Genomic DNA, 17,110 nt, shown 5'->3' on the forward strand with positions numbered 1-17,110 from the left:
GGCAGTGAGGAGGGAGTTGTGGCAGAGCATCACACACACAGCTTTAGTACAACTTGTGAGACTCACCTGGAGAGAGCTGGTGGTTGCTCTTGTTGTAAACAAAATAAATCTGCCCCTTTTCCCTTATGGGGTATCCAAGAGCCTGTATAGAGTCCTTACATGGGTTCCCTATATGTAGGAGAAAATAACAGAGACCAACCAGAGAATACTGAGAAGCAAAGCAGCTAGTAAGCTTGATCTTTATTTATATGTTGCAACAGAGTGCTCCCCTCACACGCAGGAAAGGAGGAGGAACCCAGAACAATGGCACACAAGGCCTTATATAGACATTTTAAATTCCCTGCCCTGGAGCTCAAGACCACTCCTCCATACATCATACATACATCACAGAAGGGGTGTAGCCCAAGACCACCCCCCACAAACGTCATCCCTGCATCACAGAAAAGGTGGTCTACAACAGAAATTTGAGTGTTGTTGTTTTTCCTTGTCTGCCAGGTTATCTGATAATGCCTTATCTGATTGCCTTTCCTGGTAGTCTGGCCATTCCTTTGAGACCAGACAATTCCTGAGACAATGGGAAGGTTCCCTGACCCTCCCTCCTTGCAGAGAAAACATTTGGTCAGTTTGGGAGTTTCAGGTCGGTCTTCCTGCGCTGATCTATGTATGTACGTGCTTGGTTGGTACATTTATGAACATTTATTATATATATAGAAGACCTTAAATTTTATTATTACACTCTCCAGGTAGTTAAATATGGTCTGAAAGGAAGGTCGCTGCTGGGGTTGTGCATAACCCAGCCCTGGGTCTGCATCTGTTAAAAAGTTTTTGGATTGCTGCAAAGTCCTAGCTGAGCAAAGATAAAATCAGCAACAAAGAGACGTAGAGTTTGGAAAAGACATGTACAGTGGTGCCTCGCAAAGAATCCCGCGAGTCTCTTCGTCTTGCGGTTTTTTTCGTCTTGCAAAGCAAGCCCATTAGCGGATTAGCGCTATTAGCGGCTTAGCGGGCTTAGCGGATCACTTGATAAGCAGCTTAGCAGATCAGCTGTTAAGCGGCTTAGCGGCTTGGGGAAAAGGGGGGGGGAGGAAAAAACCCCCGCAGGAACTCGCAAGACATTTTCGTCTTGCGAAGCAAGCCCATAGGAAATTCGTTTTGCGAAGCACCTCCAAAACGGAAAACCCTTTCGTCTAGCGGGTTTTCCGTCTTGCGAGGCATTCGTCTTGCGGGGCACCACTGTACCTTGGAACTGGAGGGCCCCTGCACATTTTTAGCAGAGGTCTAGTGGTCTGGGGGTGGGGGTGGTCAAATACCCTTCCTATTTCTGCTGCATGGTCCCTCTGTCCATTGGCCCAGAGTCACCCAACCAGCATGAAAGGGCAGCTTTTTAGCCTTCTCACCAGGTCTGGATTAAGAGGTCCTAACCACTTAAAATATTTTGGCACCCCCCATACATACCCAATTCAAAATACAGTGGTACCTCGGGTTACAGATGCTTCAGGTTGTGTGTTTTTGGGTTGCGCACCGTGCTGAACTCGGAAGTACCGGAAAGAGAAAATCTATTGGAAGAGGATAATCAGGCATCCGCACAACATGACCAGTCCAACAAAGTTGATGTTGAAGAATCATTGCTTCAACAATGGTGATCTTTGCTTCTTCTGGTGCACTGGCATTAGTCTGCCTGTTTTCCGAAGTGATGTGTAAAACATTTTGGACAAACTGTTGATGGAATTTTGCAAGGAGTTGGAGATGGCGTTTATAAGTGGTCCACGTTTCACAAGCATACAGTAAGGTTGGTAGTACAATAGCTTTGTAAACAAGCATTTTGGTTTCCCCGTGAATGTCCCAGTCCTCAAACACTCTTCACTTCAATCTGGAGAAAGCTGCACTCGCAGAGCTCAAATGATGCTGGATTTCGGCTAGTTTCTAGTCCTACGTCAACCATGAATCTTGCTGGGTGACCTTGGATCAGCCACATGGGCCTCTTAGCCTAACCCGCCTTGCAGGGTTGTTGTGACGATAAAGTGTTCATGTGGGCCACCTTGAACTCAGAGGAAAAAGTGGGATAGCAATGCAATAAATAAATAATGGTCAGAGATGGGTACCATAAGCTAATAATACTTCAACCTGTCCTGGCTGTTGCATTGTTCTATATGCCTTCTCAGAAGTGATCTCATATGCACAATTTGACATCTTGACAAGGACTAGAACCTCCAGACACTTCTGACAGCAAATATGATTTGGCACTCGTTTACTACGTATGCAACAGAGCCATCGTTTTCAAGGAGACAAACCTGGAACTGTACTTGGGCAATAGGATAATGCAGATATTCTTTACCTGGAATTTTGTTATTTGTCAATCCCTCTGGCAGCTGCAACTCATTCAGTGTGCCTGCTTTTACCGCTTTTGCACCTTTCTAAAATCCTCACCTGCTTTTTGCAACCAACTCTGTTTTTAAAATGAAACAGCAGCAGCAACAACAACCCCCCCCCCAAAGAAGTAAAAATACAAATAAGAAATATTTACCACTGCCACCCAAGAAAATAATAAAAAAGAAACATAAAAATAAGATAAAAATGAATGAATGATCTCAACGCGGGCCCTTTAAAAGAGGCGTGTCTTGCAGAGTGATTGACAGAAGGGCGGCGGAGGCTCCTCCTCTAGGGGCAGCGGAGAGCCAGGCCCCGGAAGCAGCGCCGTGCCCTCGCTCAAGATGGCGGCCTCGGCTTCCCTGCGTCCGCTTGCCTGGGGTGGGCGCTGAGGGCGGAAGCGTCCCGGGGAGAAGAGCATCTCTGCTGGGTCCAGGGGCGCCAGGCATGGACTGCTACACGGCAAACTGGGACCCCCTCGGGGATGCGGCCTATTACCGGTCAGTGGGCGCCCCCCCGCCTCCCCAGCGCCCCCCCCGAGAGACCCCCCCTCTCTGACCCTCCCCTAATTTTGCCACTCCCTGGAACAACCCCACTCCCACTCCTCCCCCCCAAAAATGCTTTATATTGATGGGGGGGGTCCTCACCCCCCCCCCGCAGGGACAGGGGCGCAGCTCCTGCAAAGCATTTTGCACTGGGAGGGCACTAGCCGGATCCGAGGGTTTTTTTTTACAGCTGATTAGACGAGCATGCACTATTATTATTATTATTATTGTTATTTTTATTATTAGCCTCCGTCGGGAGAGCATGAGGCTCTCCATCGTGGGTCGTGGGTTCGAGACGCGCCTTGGGCAAAAGATTCTTGCACTGCAGGTGGTTGGACTAGAGGACCCTGGGGGGGGGGACGTCCTTTTCTAAAAATTAAATACAATTTATTAATTTTACGATAACAATCCCCACCCCGCAAAAAACCACTCACCACAATCAAAAATGTAAACCATAAGATAAGATAAGAGCCAGTGTGGTGTAGTGGTTAAGAGCGGTAGTCACGTAATCTGGTGAACCGGGTTCGCGTCTCCGCTCCTCCACATGCAGCTGCTGGGTGACCTTGGGCCAGTCACACTTCTCTGAAGTCTCTCAGCCCCACTCACCTCACAGAGTGTTTGTTGTCGGGGAGGAAGGGAAAGGAGAATGTTAGCCGCTTTGAGACTCCTGAAGGGGAGTGAAAGGCGGGATATCAAATCCAAACTCTTCTTCTTCTTCTAAATCTTGATTGACTTCCCTCCACTCCCCCTCCTGGTTCCATTATTTTATCCTTATTCATGCACGGCCATAAAATCTTATATTCTTAACAATCTAATTTTAACACCTTATTCGTTTTATTGCAAGTGACTTTTAGAAGTTCAGTTTATGTTGAAACCCATGCACAAAGCTTGCAAAGTATGCATGAAACTTTACCCCTTTTTAAAAAATAAATGTCCTTTCTTTCTTGGGTTTCAAATGATCTAATATGTCCTGTGTAGTTCATTAACTTATTTTGCAAATCTTCTTTTGCGGTGGCTTCTTCCTTCATGTGGGCCCCCCTTCCAAGTCAACTATGCTAAGCTATTTCTCTTCTCCCTGTGGTCACACCCACACCATCCATTTAAAGCACAGCCAGGTATCCTGAGAACTGTATTTGCCCCCCCCCCCCAAAGGCTGAAGTTCCCAGCAGAATTCCCAGTCTCAGTCTCCAGGATTCTGCAGGGGGAAAGATGCGCTTTAAGTGTGCATTGAATGTGCTTTCCGCACACCATTATCTGCTGAGGTGCTGTCGGGGTGGTTCCCTAGATGAGGTGGATGGGAGGTTGCCTGCTCTTGATGGAGTTGCACTCCCTTGTAAGGAGCCCGGTGTGCAATTTGGGGGTGCTTCTGGGGCCCCTGCTGTTGCTTGAGGCTCAGGTGGTCTCAGTGGCTTGTAGTGCCTTCCCTCCGCTTTGGTTGGTGGCCCAGAAGTACCCCTATCTGGACAGGAACTGAAAATTAACTGAAAATCTTACTTTATTTATATGCCACCCATCTGGCTGGGTTACAAACTGGTTTGAGCACAAAATAAATAAAAAAATTCTCCAGTAGCACCTTAAAGATAAAGGTAAAGGGACCCCTGACTGTTAGGTCCAGTTGTGGATGACTCTGGGGTTGCGGCGCTCATCTCGCTTTATTGGCCGAGGGAGCCGGCGTACAGCTTCCGGGTCATGTGGCCAGCAGGACTAAGCTGCTTCTGGCAAAACCAGAGCAGCAGACGGAAACACCGTTTACCTTCCCACCGGAGCGGTAGCTATTTATCTACTTGCACTTTGACGTGCTTTCGAACTGTTAGGTTGGCAGGAGCTGGCACAGAGCGATGGGAGCTCACCCCGTCGTGGGGATTCGAACCGGGTCATGTGGCCAGCATGACTAAGCTGCTTCTGGCAAAACCAGAGCATCGGACGGAAACGCCGTTTACCTTCCCGCCAGAAGGTACTTGCCCTTTTTAGCGTGCTTTTGAACTGCTAGGTTGGAAGGAGCTGGGACTGAGCAACGGGAGCTCACTCTGTCGCAGGGATTCGAACCGCCAACCTTCTGATCAGCAAGCCCAAGGGGCTAAGTGGTTTAGATCACACCCACATCCTTAGTAGCACCTTAGAGACCAACTAAGTGTGTTCTTGGTATAAGCTTTCGTGTGCATGCACACTTCTTCATGGTGTGGTTTGAGCACGGTGTGTTTGTGGTAAAGGCAGCTATCCAATAAATAGATTGCGAAAAATTTTGCTTAGGCACCTCCTGCTGCAGCAAGGTGTTTGTTATTATGATCAGTGCTTTTTTCTGGGGGGGACACAGGGGTACGCATACCCCTAAACATTTTGTGAATCTTTTGTCCGTTTACTGTATTTATTTCTCCTGATTTGAACTATAAAATGGTGGTTTTCTTCAGTCAAAATGAGATCACCCCTAAACATTTTTTAAGAAAAAAAGCACTGGTTATTACTATTACTATTACTATTACTTTATTTTAGGGACAGCATTTGTCGCTTAATATAACAGATGTCACTGGTGAACTTCAGGGATTCTCCTGGACTCCATCTCCCAATGGCCTCAGGGTGATGGGAGTTGGAGCCTAGGAACTTTGTACTTTTCTGTGTTCAGAGCACTGCACGAACCCCTGTCTCAGTAACCTTTACAACAGACCTGCGAGGCAGGCCGCTGTTGCTAACCCTGCATTGCAAACAGGGAAGGGAGCTGGGGCTGAGCTAAGGTGCAATTCTGGGCTGCATCAATAGGAGTATAGCATCTAGCTCAAGGGAAGTAATAGTGCCACTGTATTCTGCTCTGGTCAGACCTCACCTGGAGTACTGTGTCCAGTTCTGGGCACCACAGTTCAAGAAGGACACTGACAAACTGGAACGTGTCCAGAGGAGGGCAACCAAAATGGTCAAAGGCCTGGAAACGATGCCTTATGAGGAACGGCTGAGGGAGCTGGGCATGTTTAGCCTGGAGAAGAGGAGGTTAAGGGGTGATATGATAGCCATGTTCAAATATATAAAAGGATGTCACATAGAGGAGGGAGAAAGGTTGTTTTCTGCTGCTCCAGAGAAGCGGACACGGAGCAATGGATCCAAACTACAAGAAAGAAGATTCCACCTAAACATTAGGAAGAACTTCCTGACAGTAAGAGCTGTTTGACAGTGGAATTTGCTGCCAAGGAGTGTGGTGGAGTCTCCTTCTTTGGAGGTCTTTAAGCAGAGGCTTGACAACCATATGTCAGGAGTGCTCTGATGGTGTTTCCTGCTTGGCAGGGGGTTGGACTCGATGGCCCTTGTGGTCTCTTCCAACTCTATGATTCTATGATTCTAAGGTCGCCAGGTGGGTTTTTGGCAGAGGCAAAATTCAAACAGAGGACACCCTGGTCCCCAGCTGATCTGTTGACTCCATAATCTTCTCCTCCATCTTCATCCTCCTTCCCCACATCCCTCCAGGACCCTACCTCTCTCCCCATCTCTGAGTGTCTCTTGCCTGGTGGGGACAAAGGACTAGGAAGGCCAGCTGCCTCGATGCCCTGCTTGGGGGCTTCCCAAAGTGCAAAGCTGACCACCATTGGGAACAGAATGCTGGGTTTTGCCAACGCTTTGGGGCTCTGCTTTTATTTAACCTGGCATTTCTCCCCCAAAAAAACTTTCTGCTATTGTTTTCTTCCTGCAGGAAACTGGATTTGTACACCATGGGCTGGAACCTGAGAGAAGACCTGCGGGATTGCTTGGTCGCTGCCGCGCCCTACGGAGGCCCCATTGGTACGGCAAGAGCCAGCTCCTCTTTCTCGCGCCAGCTGTTCCTTTGCAGCTGGGAGGTTTCCTCTCTCGGCCCAGTCTCATTCACTGGTGCAGTCGGGGAATTTGCCAAGGGGTATGGGCCTGCATGATGCAGTCAGTCGCGCGCTCTCTCTCTGGCTCTGCCTAGCCTGCCCTACAGGGTTGTTGTGAGAACGCCTTGAGGTTCCTGGAGGAAGGGCGGGACCCAAACAAAATAAATCAGGGCAAGGAAAGAGGGCTGGCACTGGGGCTAGCTGTCAGAATAAAGGTAAAGGGACCCCTGACCATTAGGTCCAGTCATGGCCGACTCTGGGGTTGTGGCGCTCATCTCGCTTTACTGGCTGAGGGAGCCGGCATACAGCTTCCGGGTCATGTGGCCAGCATGACTAAGCCGCTTCTGGCGAACCAGAGCAGCGCACGGCAACGCCGTTTACCTTCCCGCCGGAGTGGTACCTATTTATCTACTTGCACTTTGACGTGCTTTTGGGCTGCTAGGTTGGCAGGAGCCGGGACCGAGCAACGGGAGCTCACCCCATCGCGGGGATTCGAACCGCCGACCTTCTGATCGGCAAGTCCTTGGCTTGTGGTTTAACCCACAGCGCCACCCGTGTCCCTAGCTGCCAGAATAGCCACTAGTAAATCCTAAGCAGTTGAGTTGGCACATATGGGCAATAATAATAATAGCTCTGTATTTTGGCTGTCTATTTGGACTGTAACCAAATTTTTTGCCTGCTGGTTCCTGAGCAGCTTCTCAGACATGTTTGGAGACAGTTGGATGCCATTTTGAATCAAGATGGCAGACTGAACTTTTTTGGTTTTGACTACTGGCTCAAAACAACACTGGGTTTTTGTTTTTTTGTTTTGGTTTCTTAGAATTTCTGAGCAGCGGTAGTTACAATGCTGCTAGTAATGGCATAATTAAAGAAATTCTCACAAAGAATTAAAGCGGGAGGTGGGAATGGCGATTATCAGGGGCTTGACTTCTCAGCTTCTTTTTATAGTGTGATAATAAAAAAAAGCCTCTATCGTTTTAGCTTTGCTGAAAAACAAGAAAGAGAAATCTCCCAGTTCCCGGCCACCTCTGGAAATCTACACTGCCTCAGGGGTCCTCTTGGCTAGCGTTCCGGTAAGCGAATTGTGTTATCAATGGTCACTGGGCATTGCATAGTAACAGATTTACGTTTAAGTAGTATAGTAACGGATTTATGTATAAGCTAAACAAGCTATAGCTTAGGGCCCCACTCTCTTGGCGGCCCCCAAAAAAATTAAAAGGAAAAAAATCCTGGATGTACATTTCCAAAATATAAGATAAAAAACAAATAAAATAAAACCTACTTACAGTAATAGTGTTTTGTAGGCTTCTATGATGTAAGTAATGGGCCTCGCCGGCTAGCCTGTTCCCTAAAATATCACTGGTTAGATACCTATGAGGTCCATAAATTACCATACAGTGGTACCTTGGGTTAAGAACTTAATTTGTTGTGGAGGTCTGTTCTTAACCTGAAACTGTTCTTAACCTGAAGCACCACTTTAGCTAATGGGGCCTCCTGCTGCCGCCGCGCCATCGGAGCACAATTTCTGTTCTCATCCTGAAGCAAAGTTCTTAACCCGAGGTACTATTTCTGGGTTAGCAGAGTCTGTAACCTGAAGCATCTGTAACCTGAAGCGTCTGTAACCCGAGGTACTACTGTATAGCATATACAGTCATACCTCATGTTACGTTTGCTTCATGTTACGTTCTTTTAGGTTACGTCCCACAGTAACCGGAAAGGGTTACTTCTGGGTTTCGCCGTTCGCACATGCGCAGAAATGGCAAATCACAACGCGCGCATGCGCACACGTGCTGCTGCAGGTTGCGCTCTTTTCATGTTGCAAACGGGCTTCCAGAATGGATCCCGTTTGCAACCAGAGGTACCACTGTATTCAGCACGAAAAACCATAGTTTGTTGTTGACAAAGGACAGCTGGACATATAAAGGGCCCCATTACCTACAGTAGCTGAGGGCCTCATCAAACCTCAATCCGGCCCTGCATAGTAACATTAGCAACAACAACAAAAAGGAGGAAGAAGGCAGGTCAGTTCTCTGCCCCAAAGAGGTTACATTTGCAGTGGTAAAGGCAACAGAGGGAAATGAGGAGGATGGGGAAAAGCAAGGGCAAACTGTCAAATTGTGCTGCGTTCACCAAGCTCTTTTTTCAGCTGCGAACGAGGGCTTTGGGGGTTCAGCAACAGGGGGGCTGGGTTCGAGTCGCGACATGGCCGCCAAATGGATGACTTTGAAAGAGGCTTAGGAAATTCCATGGAGTATAGGGCTATCGGCTACTAGCCAGGTTGGCTATGTTCTGCCTCCACAGTTAGAGACAGCAATGCTTCTGACTACCAGCTGCTGGAAGCCACAGGAGAGGAAGGGGGCTCTTGCGTTCGAATCCTGCTTCCTGGTTTCCCACAGGCATCTGGTTGGCCCCTGTGAGAACAGGACTCTGGACAAGAAGGGCTGCTGGCCGTATCTCTTACCAGAGAGTGGACAGGGTTGCTTTCTGAGTGCAGTAGGCCTTGAAGGTGTAAGCTTAGCCATAAACGGGGCAGGAGAATACCCCTAATATTTTAATAGGTCATACGTGGGGCTACCTTTGGGGCCTACCAAGAAATACCAGCTGATTCAGAATGTCAGATTGCTAAATACAGTGGTACTTCGGGTTACATAAGCTCCAGGTTACATACGCTTCAGGTTACAGACTCCGCTAACCCAGAAATAGTGCTTCGGGTTAAGAACTTTGCTTCAGGATGAGAACAGAAATCGTGCTCCGGCAGCGCGGCAGCAGCAGGAGGCCCCATTAGCTAAAGTGGTACCTCAGGTTAAGAACAGTTTCAGGTTAAGAACGGACCTCCAGAACAAATTAAGTTCTTAACCTGAGGTACTACTGTAGTTGTTTATTTCCTTGGCATCTGAGGTACCACTGTAGGTGCATCTGGTGCCTGGTTAAGTTCTAACCCTGGGCTTTTGTCTCCCCTCCAGTGGAAGAACTGTCCGGCCGTGCACCTTGGCTGGACAACCAGTGAGGACCTCCTCTGCATCCAGGAGGACGGCTCGGTCCTCGTCTACAGCCTCTTCTGTGAGTTCAAGCGGCGCTTCAGCATGGGCAACGTAAGTGACCTTGGAGAGGAGGGTTTACTGGAACCGGGGGCTTTTGGGAGCTGGGGCTTCTGCCCAGTACACCTGAAGGAGTGTCTCCACCACCATCGTTCAGCCCAGACACTGAGGTCCAGCGCCAAGGGCCTTCTGGTGGTTCCCTCCCTGCGAGAAGTGAGGTTGCAGGGAACCAGGCAGAGGGCCTTCTCGGTGGTGGCGCCCACCCTGTGGAACACCCTCCCATCAGGTGTCAAGGAAATAAACAACTACCTGACTTTTAGAAGACATCTGAAGGCAGCCCTGCATTGGGAAATTTTTAATGTCTGATGGTTTACAAATTTTTTACATGTGCTGTAAGCCGCCCAGTTTTTATTGTATAATGAAAACACTTAGAAATGTTCCGTAGGGAGTGATTCATAAATGTAAGCTCACTTCTTGCTTGAAGAAACATTCAAACATTTCAGTGTAGTATAGAATAATATAATATATCCCTTTTTTCAAAAAAAATATTTTAAATTTTTTCAAAATGAGAGCAAGAGCATTGGTTATTCTGCCCCAGTTCTCCATGACATATTGTTGCGAACAGGAGTTTTCAATGAAATATCAGAAAAGAGAAAGGCTTCTTTGTGCTGATTGAGGAGATGAGAATTTGTTTGTCTCAAATTCGACCGAATATCAATGAGATTACCTGGCAAAAGCCAGCTTGCATCTTTCATTGAATTTGTAAACATACCTAAGGTATATATAGAATCATAGAATCATAGAGTTGGAAGAGACCACAAGGGCCATTGAGTCCAACCCCCTCCCAAGCAGGAAACACCATCAGAGCACTCCTGACATATGGTTATCAAGCCTCTGCTTAAAGACCTCCAAAGAAGGAGACTCCACCACACTCCTTGGCAGCAAATTCCACTGTCGAACAGCTCTTACTGTCAGGAAGTTCTTCCTAATGTTGAGGTGGAATCTTCTTTCTTGTAGTTTGGATCCATTGCTCCGTGTCCGCTTCTCTGGAGCAGCAGAAAACAACCTTTCCCCCTCCTCTATGTGGCATCCTTTTATATATTTGAACATGGCTATCATATCACCCCTTAACCTCCTCTTCTCCAGGCTAAACATGTCCAGCTCCCTTAGCCGTTCCTCATATGCAAGAGGCTCGTTCATAATGATATTTTGGAAATGATTCATGATCTTCTGTAGCTGCCTTGTTCTATGCTTTCTGGGTGCCGCACGATCATGTTATAAAGTAGTTGTGTTCTGTGTTATAAATCAAACAGTGCTGGGACTGTTTTTTTGTGAACCACTGCTCTAACCACTACACCACCTGACCCGGTGCTTCCTTGCTTTCCTCTCTAACCCCCAGGAGGTGCTTCAGAACCACGTGCTGGAGGCCAAGGTGTTCCACACGGAATACGGCACGGGGGTGGCCATCCTCACTGGGGCTCACCGCTTCACCATAGCCACCAACGTCGAGGACTTGAAACTCCGCAGGCTGCCTCAGGTGCCAGGTAAATCTGCCTTCTGCCCACCTTTGCCCCTCGACTCGCACTGCCCCAGACGCGCTCTTCTGTTTCTGCATGTGCGCCCCCTGGAACCCAAGGTTTTGAAAAGCAAAAATCGCACCCCAAGTTTCTAGAGTTTGTTTTAGGAGCCTCTGCACATTCTATGTCAAGCTTAGGGGTCTGCTCTTGTTGTTGCCATTTCACTTTGGTGCTTTGGTGTTCTGTTAATGCCTGCTTGTTATTAACTGATAAACCGTGGACCTCTTTGGATCATTGGGTTATCTGAGAGGCAATAACTCTAATTTGTTGGAAGATATGCTCAACCTCAATATGCTTGCAATTAGAGTTAATAGGTTAGTGTTTCACAATTGTCAGTGTTTATAGGGGCTCCAGCCTGCTTCCTGTTTGTAACACAGTCCCTGCCCCAAGCAGACAGATTTGCTGCCTATGAACCTCAGCTTTGTGCAAAGTTTCATCTGCCTGAAGTTCTTTTGCCTGCATCCCTCCTGTCCCTCTTGCAGGTGTCCAGAAGCCCCCCTCCTGCTGGGCCGTCCTGTGCCAAGAGCGAGTGACCGTCCTCCTCGTTGCCGTTGGCCAAGAGCTGTACCTGCTGGACAACACGACCTGCTCCCCGGTGGTGAGTGAGGGGGGTGCAGGGCTGGATGGGACACCTCTTGTGGGAGCCCCCTGGACATTCGCTCCGGCTGGACCAATTCCTGGCCTGCTGCATTGCCGCAGAGCTATCTGTGGCTACTAGCCACAATGGCTGTGCTCTGCTTCCTCAGTCAATCACTCAATCAATCAATATATTGTTCATAGCCTTTACAAATACCATTAGAATGAACAGCAGAGGAAAAGAGCAAGGCTTTCCTCTGAAATCAAACAACATAACCTATCAAAGTTGACCGGAGAAGTAATTTACAGCATGAAATGGCTCATGTTTTGTTAGCCCCAAAATGGAAGTCGAGCGAGATCCCAATGCTTGGACTACTGCGCTCTCCGTGGGGCTACCTTTGAAGGTGACCCGGAAACTGCAATTAATGCAGAATGCAGCAGCTAGACTGGTGACTGGGTGTGGCTGCCCAGATCACATAACACTGGTCCTGAAAGATCTTCATTGGCTCCCAGTACATTTCCAAGCACAATTCAAAGTGTTGGTGTTGACCTTTAAAGCTCTAAACGGCCTTTGCCCAGTATACCTGAAGGAGCGTCTCCACCCCCATCGTTCTGCCCAGACACAGAGGTCCAGCGCCAAGGGCCTTCTGGCGGTTCCCTTATTGCGAGAAGTGAGGTTACAGGGAACCAGGCAGAGGGCCTTCTCGGTAGTGGCGCCCACCCTGTGGAACGCCCTCCCAGCAGATGTCAAGGCAATAAATAACTATTTTACTTTTAAAAGACAACTGAAGGCGGCCCTGTTTAGGGAAGTTTTTAATGTCTGATGCTGTATTGTTTTTAATATTCGGTTGGAAGTCGCCCAGAGTGGCTGGGGAAACCCATCCAGATGGGCGGGGTATAAATAATAAATTATTATTATTATATTGTTATTATAAAGAAGAACAGCAACTTAAACTGATTGACTATGCGCAGCTTGAAGACCTAACATATATAATAAGAGAACAAGGAAAACATGCATTTAAAGAAGATTGGAAAATGTTTATTGAATATATGGGGGGAAATTGTGTTTATCTAAAAACGTGGGCAGCATTAAGATAAATTCAACAGTGTAAATAAGTTTTGATGGATGTAATAATGGATGGATGTAATAATGGAATACTGAATGGTTCAGATTGTGTAAAAATTGCAGGGATTTATGATATGCAAAATGAACCATGGAAAGAGGAGAAGGGAAGTCACTGATATACTTTAAGGTTGTTTGAGTGAATATTCTGAAATGTAAAACAGAAAATTTAATAAAAATTATAGAAGAAGTTTGCATAAAGTTTCAAAACTGGAAAGCATTAACGGAAAGCTGAAACAGAGTTTCTTAGCTCAGCCAGAGCAAATTTGGCTATCAGGTGTGCAATTGGTAGATCTTTATCAGCTAAGAGTTCAACTGTTGATACGATAATCTTTATTGTCCCATACAGAACAATGAAATTGAAAAAATCTACATCAGACATTCAAAAACCAACAAGCCTGCTATCCCAGCTATCCCAGCCTGGTTAACCCCCTAAAAACTCTGATACACCATAATTAAATACAATATACTCCCATAGAGACTACCTTACACTGCATTTAAAACCAAAATCGCATTTGGATAGAAACTGTTTCTCAGGCGGCTAGTCCTAGTCTTTATAATCCTGGACCTTCTTCCAGAAGGCAGAAGCTGAAAGAGATCCGATTCCTGGGTGGAATTGGCCTGAGAACCACTTATGAATAGGCGATGGCATTTTCCCCTCCGGGCATTGCATGTAAGCTGTAAATCAGCCTCTCCTCGTGGCCCTAATGACTCTGTTTCCCTTCCTTCACCGCAGACCTTGCCTGGGCTGAGTCCTCACGCCGGCTCCTTTCTGCGGATGGCAGTATCCTTCAACTATCGCTTCCTGGCACTCTTCACCGACACAGGATACATCTGGATGGGGAAGTCCAACCTTAAGGTGAGCCTTGGATGCAGAGAGATCTGTCAGATTGAAAGGCACTTCTCTGTGGGCCTCACTGCCGGAGTCCACCTTGGTCTTCTCCAGAGGGATTAAGCTAGCCTCTCCCGCAACCGGGCGTCTTCTGGGTGTTTCGGAGCGCCTGTTGCTGATGGGAGTTGTAGTTTGAACATCTGCCGGGGCACCAGGTTGGAGTAGGGCTGGATCCAGATGAAGGGCGGTCCAGGATAACACCTTGTGTCAGTTCCGTGATTCCTTCTCCCTTTTCTGAAAGAGAATCGACCTGAAAAGAAAGGGAACGGATTTCCTAAGGGCTAGACAGTCGCTCTTTCGGTTTTAAACGGGAGCTGAGATTCTGCATCTGAAAGCTGAGATTCTGTGGCATGTGGGTCTGCACAATTCGAAGGAGGGCGTTTGCCTCTTGGCAGGCCTGCGTCTACTTCTTGTTTTCCAAAAGGGGATTCTGCATCACAGCAGCCTAAATTCTGCATCCAAACCTCTTAGAAGACTCAGCCATGGTATTAACATTAGCAAAACAACAACAACAAACCTTTGGTTACGTGAAACATACTCAATAAACAAACAAGATGTAACCGGCTGTACTTTTGAGTAAATAAAGTATACTATTCATTGTATCAAATTGTAGATTTCAACAGAAGTCGCATAAAGTTCAACGAAAAAGCAGAAGACCCAGTGGATCAGTTCATTCTCTAGTCAGTTCATGCATAAGGGCCATACATGTTTAATGTCTATTCCACCTGTCTGTTCAAAGAGTCCAATAATTGTTGTTAGTTGTTACAGTTGGGTTGTTACAGTTCCACAGAATCCTTTCACAGAGTCTAAGACAAGGATTTCCGGAATATTAGCCTTGTTTCACCATCCTAGGCTTCATCAGTAGAACAGGCTCAAATCATTTACCTTATTTTTCGCACCATAGGGCGCACCGGACCATAGGGTGCACCTAGTTTTGGGAGGCGGAAAACAAGAAAAATTTATTCTGAACCCCAGAAGCCAGAACAGCAAGAGGGATCTGGCTTCTGGGATACCGTGTGGCTGTTCTGGCTTCTGGGGTAACCACGCCAAGCCTCTTCAGGGCAGCGGGATGAAGGCTCCCCCTGCCCAAAGAGGCTGCGCAGGCCTAAAGCAGAAGCCAGGACAGACACGTCGCTGAAGGGGCACTGCGCCTTCTCTCTCTCTGTGCAGCGCCCCTCCTTCACAGGAAAGGTGCTGCGCAGAGAGGGAGAAGGCGCAGCGCACTTCAGCGAAGCTGGAGAAGGAACAAAAGGAGACCCTTCTGTTCCTCCTCCGGCTTCGCATGACAGGCGCATTGCTCAAGGGAGGTGCGCCTTCTCTCTCTCTGCGCAGCGCCTCTCCTTCACAGGAGAGGCGCTGCACAGAGGGAGAAGGTGGAGCGCCCTTCAGCGAAGCTGGAGAAGGAACAGAAGGAGACCCTTCTTTTTCTCCTCCGCCTTCCAGATCCGGCGCGTCGCCGCGTCGCCAAGGAGCCTGCATTCGCTCCATAGGACGCACACACATTTCCCCTTCATTTTTGGAGGGGAAAAAGTGCGTCCTATAGAGCGAAAAATACGGTAAGTGGATTTTAACTTGCTTTAGTAAGTTGTCGGAATCCTCTTTTGCAATTTTCTGGCGTGTTTGAGGAAGTGGCTCGCGTGCAGTGCAGATACGTAAAAGGGGGGGGGGGCTCTCCTGAAATCTGAGAAATACTGTGATGCTTCCGGCCTATCCTTCCAGTGGTTATGGCGTGGTTCCATTTCCACAGCCCTTTCCTGCACATAGCCCCACAGAGAGGGGCAGCTGACCCATTTTCCTTCCTCCCGTCCCTCATCGCCCCTCTGCCTCTTCCCTCCGCAGGAAAAACTGGGCGAGTCCATGTGCGAATTTCGAGCTCCGCCAAAGCAGATGGTCTGGTGAGTTCAGCAGGTCTCCTCCCCTTTTGTGCGAGGTTGGGGGACTTCCCAGCCTCGCACAATCTTATATTATTGTCATACCATTTATGTACCGCTTGATGGTAAGGAAAAAACCCCTCCTTTTTCTTTTATCTGATAGGTGCACCCGCTCTCGAAGCAAGCAGCGCGCCGTGGTGATGGCGTGGGAACGGCGCCTCCTTGTGGCTGGGGACGCAGAGCAGTGCATTCAGCATCCTTGCGGGGAGAGGCGGGGTGGGGCTGGTGGTCTTATTATTCAGGGGAAATATTTCAGAGCCTTCTCCAAGGTAACATTTGACTTCCCCCATATTTATTTGCCTGCTTAATTTATAGGGCTGCCCCGTGGCAGAAGGGCTCTAGGGAGGCAGTGCGGTTTAGCGGTTAGAGCGCCGGGCTAGGACCTGGGAGATCAGGGTTCAAAACGCGCCTGGCACCTGGCTAATTTCTAATACAGGTCCTGGGAGAGGCAAGCCTGTGGCTTGATCCAACACAGGTCTTTTTTATACAGTTTGGTTCTACTGGTTGTTTAGACGAGGGAGGGGGGGACGTGCTGTGGCTTGACTCCCAGCATCCCTGGCCATGCTGGCTGTTGGGGGTTGGAGCATCTGGGGTGCCCCACAGAGTTCTCCACCCTACGCCCGCCTGTGTCCTCCTTGGATTCCTTAATGCTGACCGCAGGTACCCTCTGGATGAGGATTCGTACCTCGTGCCGGAGCTCGATGGCGTGAGGATCTTCTCCCGTTCCACCCACGAATTCCTCCACGAGATCCCAGGTGAGTCTCTCCTTCAATACTGGGCAAGCGGAGAGGACTAGAAACCTGTCGCCTCCTGTTTGAAAAGGGGAGCCTGGGTTGTTTTTTTCAGTATTGCACTTGGGCAAAAAAAATGAGAGGCACAAATACAAGATGGGTGACACCTGGCTTGAGAGCAGTACATGTGAAAAGGATCTAGGAGTCTTGGTTGACCACAAACTTGACATGAGCCAACAGTGTGACGCGGCAGCTAAAAAAGCCAATGCAATTCTGGGCTGCATCAATAGGAGTATAGCGTCTAGATCAAGGGAAGTAATAGTGCCACTGTATTCTGCTCTGGTCAGACCTCACCTGGAGTACTGTGTCCAGTTCTGGGCACCACAGTTCAAGAAGGACACTGACAAACTGGAACGTGTCCAGAGGAGGGCAACCAAAATGGTCAAAGGCCTGGAAACGATGCCTTATGAGGAACGGCTAAGGGAGCTGGGCATGTT

The 17,110-nt window shown here is 48.2% G+C and overlaps 1 protein-coding gene across 1 annotated transcript in view; it reads left to right on the top strand.

The window, feature by feature from the left end:
* Positions 1-2,674: 2,674 nt before the first annotated feature.
* VPS16 (VPS16 core subunit of CORVET and HOPS complexes) overlaps positions 2,675-17,110 on the top strand; it is a 41,081-nt gene continuing 26,645 nt past the window's right edge. Inside the window, exons 1-10 of the mRNA XM_083398373.1 lie at positions 2,675-2,867; positions 6,586-6,674; positions 7,727-7,818; positions 9,709-9,837; positions 11,183-11,327; positions 11,843-11,958; positions 13,796-13,918; positions 15,791-15,846; positions 15,986-16,075; positions 16,543-16,637. Coding sequence (XP_083254499.1) covers positions 2,815-2,867; positions 6,586-6,674; positions 7,727-7,818; positions 9,709-9,837; positions 11,183-11,327; positions 11,843-11,958; positions 13,796-13,918; positions 15,791-15,846; positions 15,986-16,075; positions 16,543-16,637 — 988 coding nt within the window. The 5' untranslated portion in view covers positions 2,675-2,814. The remainder of the gene's footprint in view (positions 2,868-6,585; positions 6,675-7,726; positions 7,819-9,708; positions 9,838-11,182; positions 11,328-11,842; positions 11,959-13,795; positions 13,919-15,790; positions 15,847-15,985; positions 16,076-16,542; positions 16,638-17,110) is intronic.

The sequence above is a fragment of the Podarcis tiliguerta genome (genome assembly GCF_965153285.1).
Source record: "Podarcis tiliguerta genome assembly, chromosome: 9".
NCBI lineage: Eukaryota > Metazoa > Chordata > Lepidosauria > Squamata > Lacertidae > Podarcis > Podarcis tiliguerta.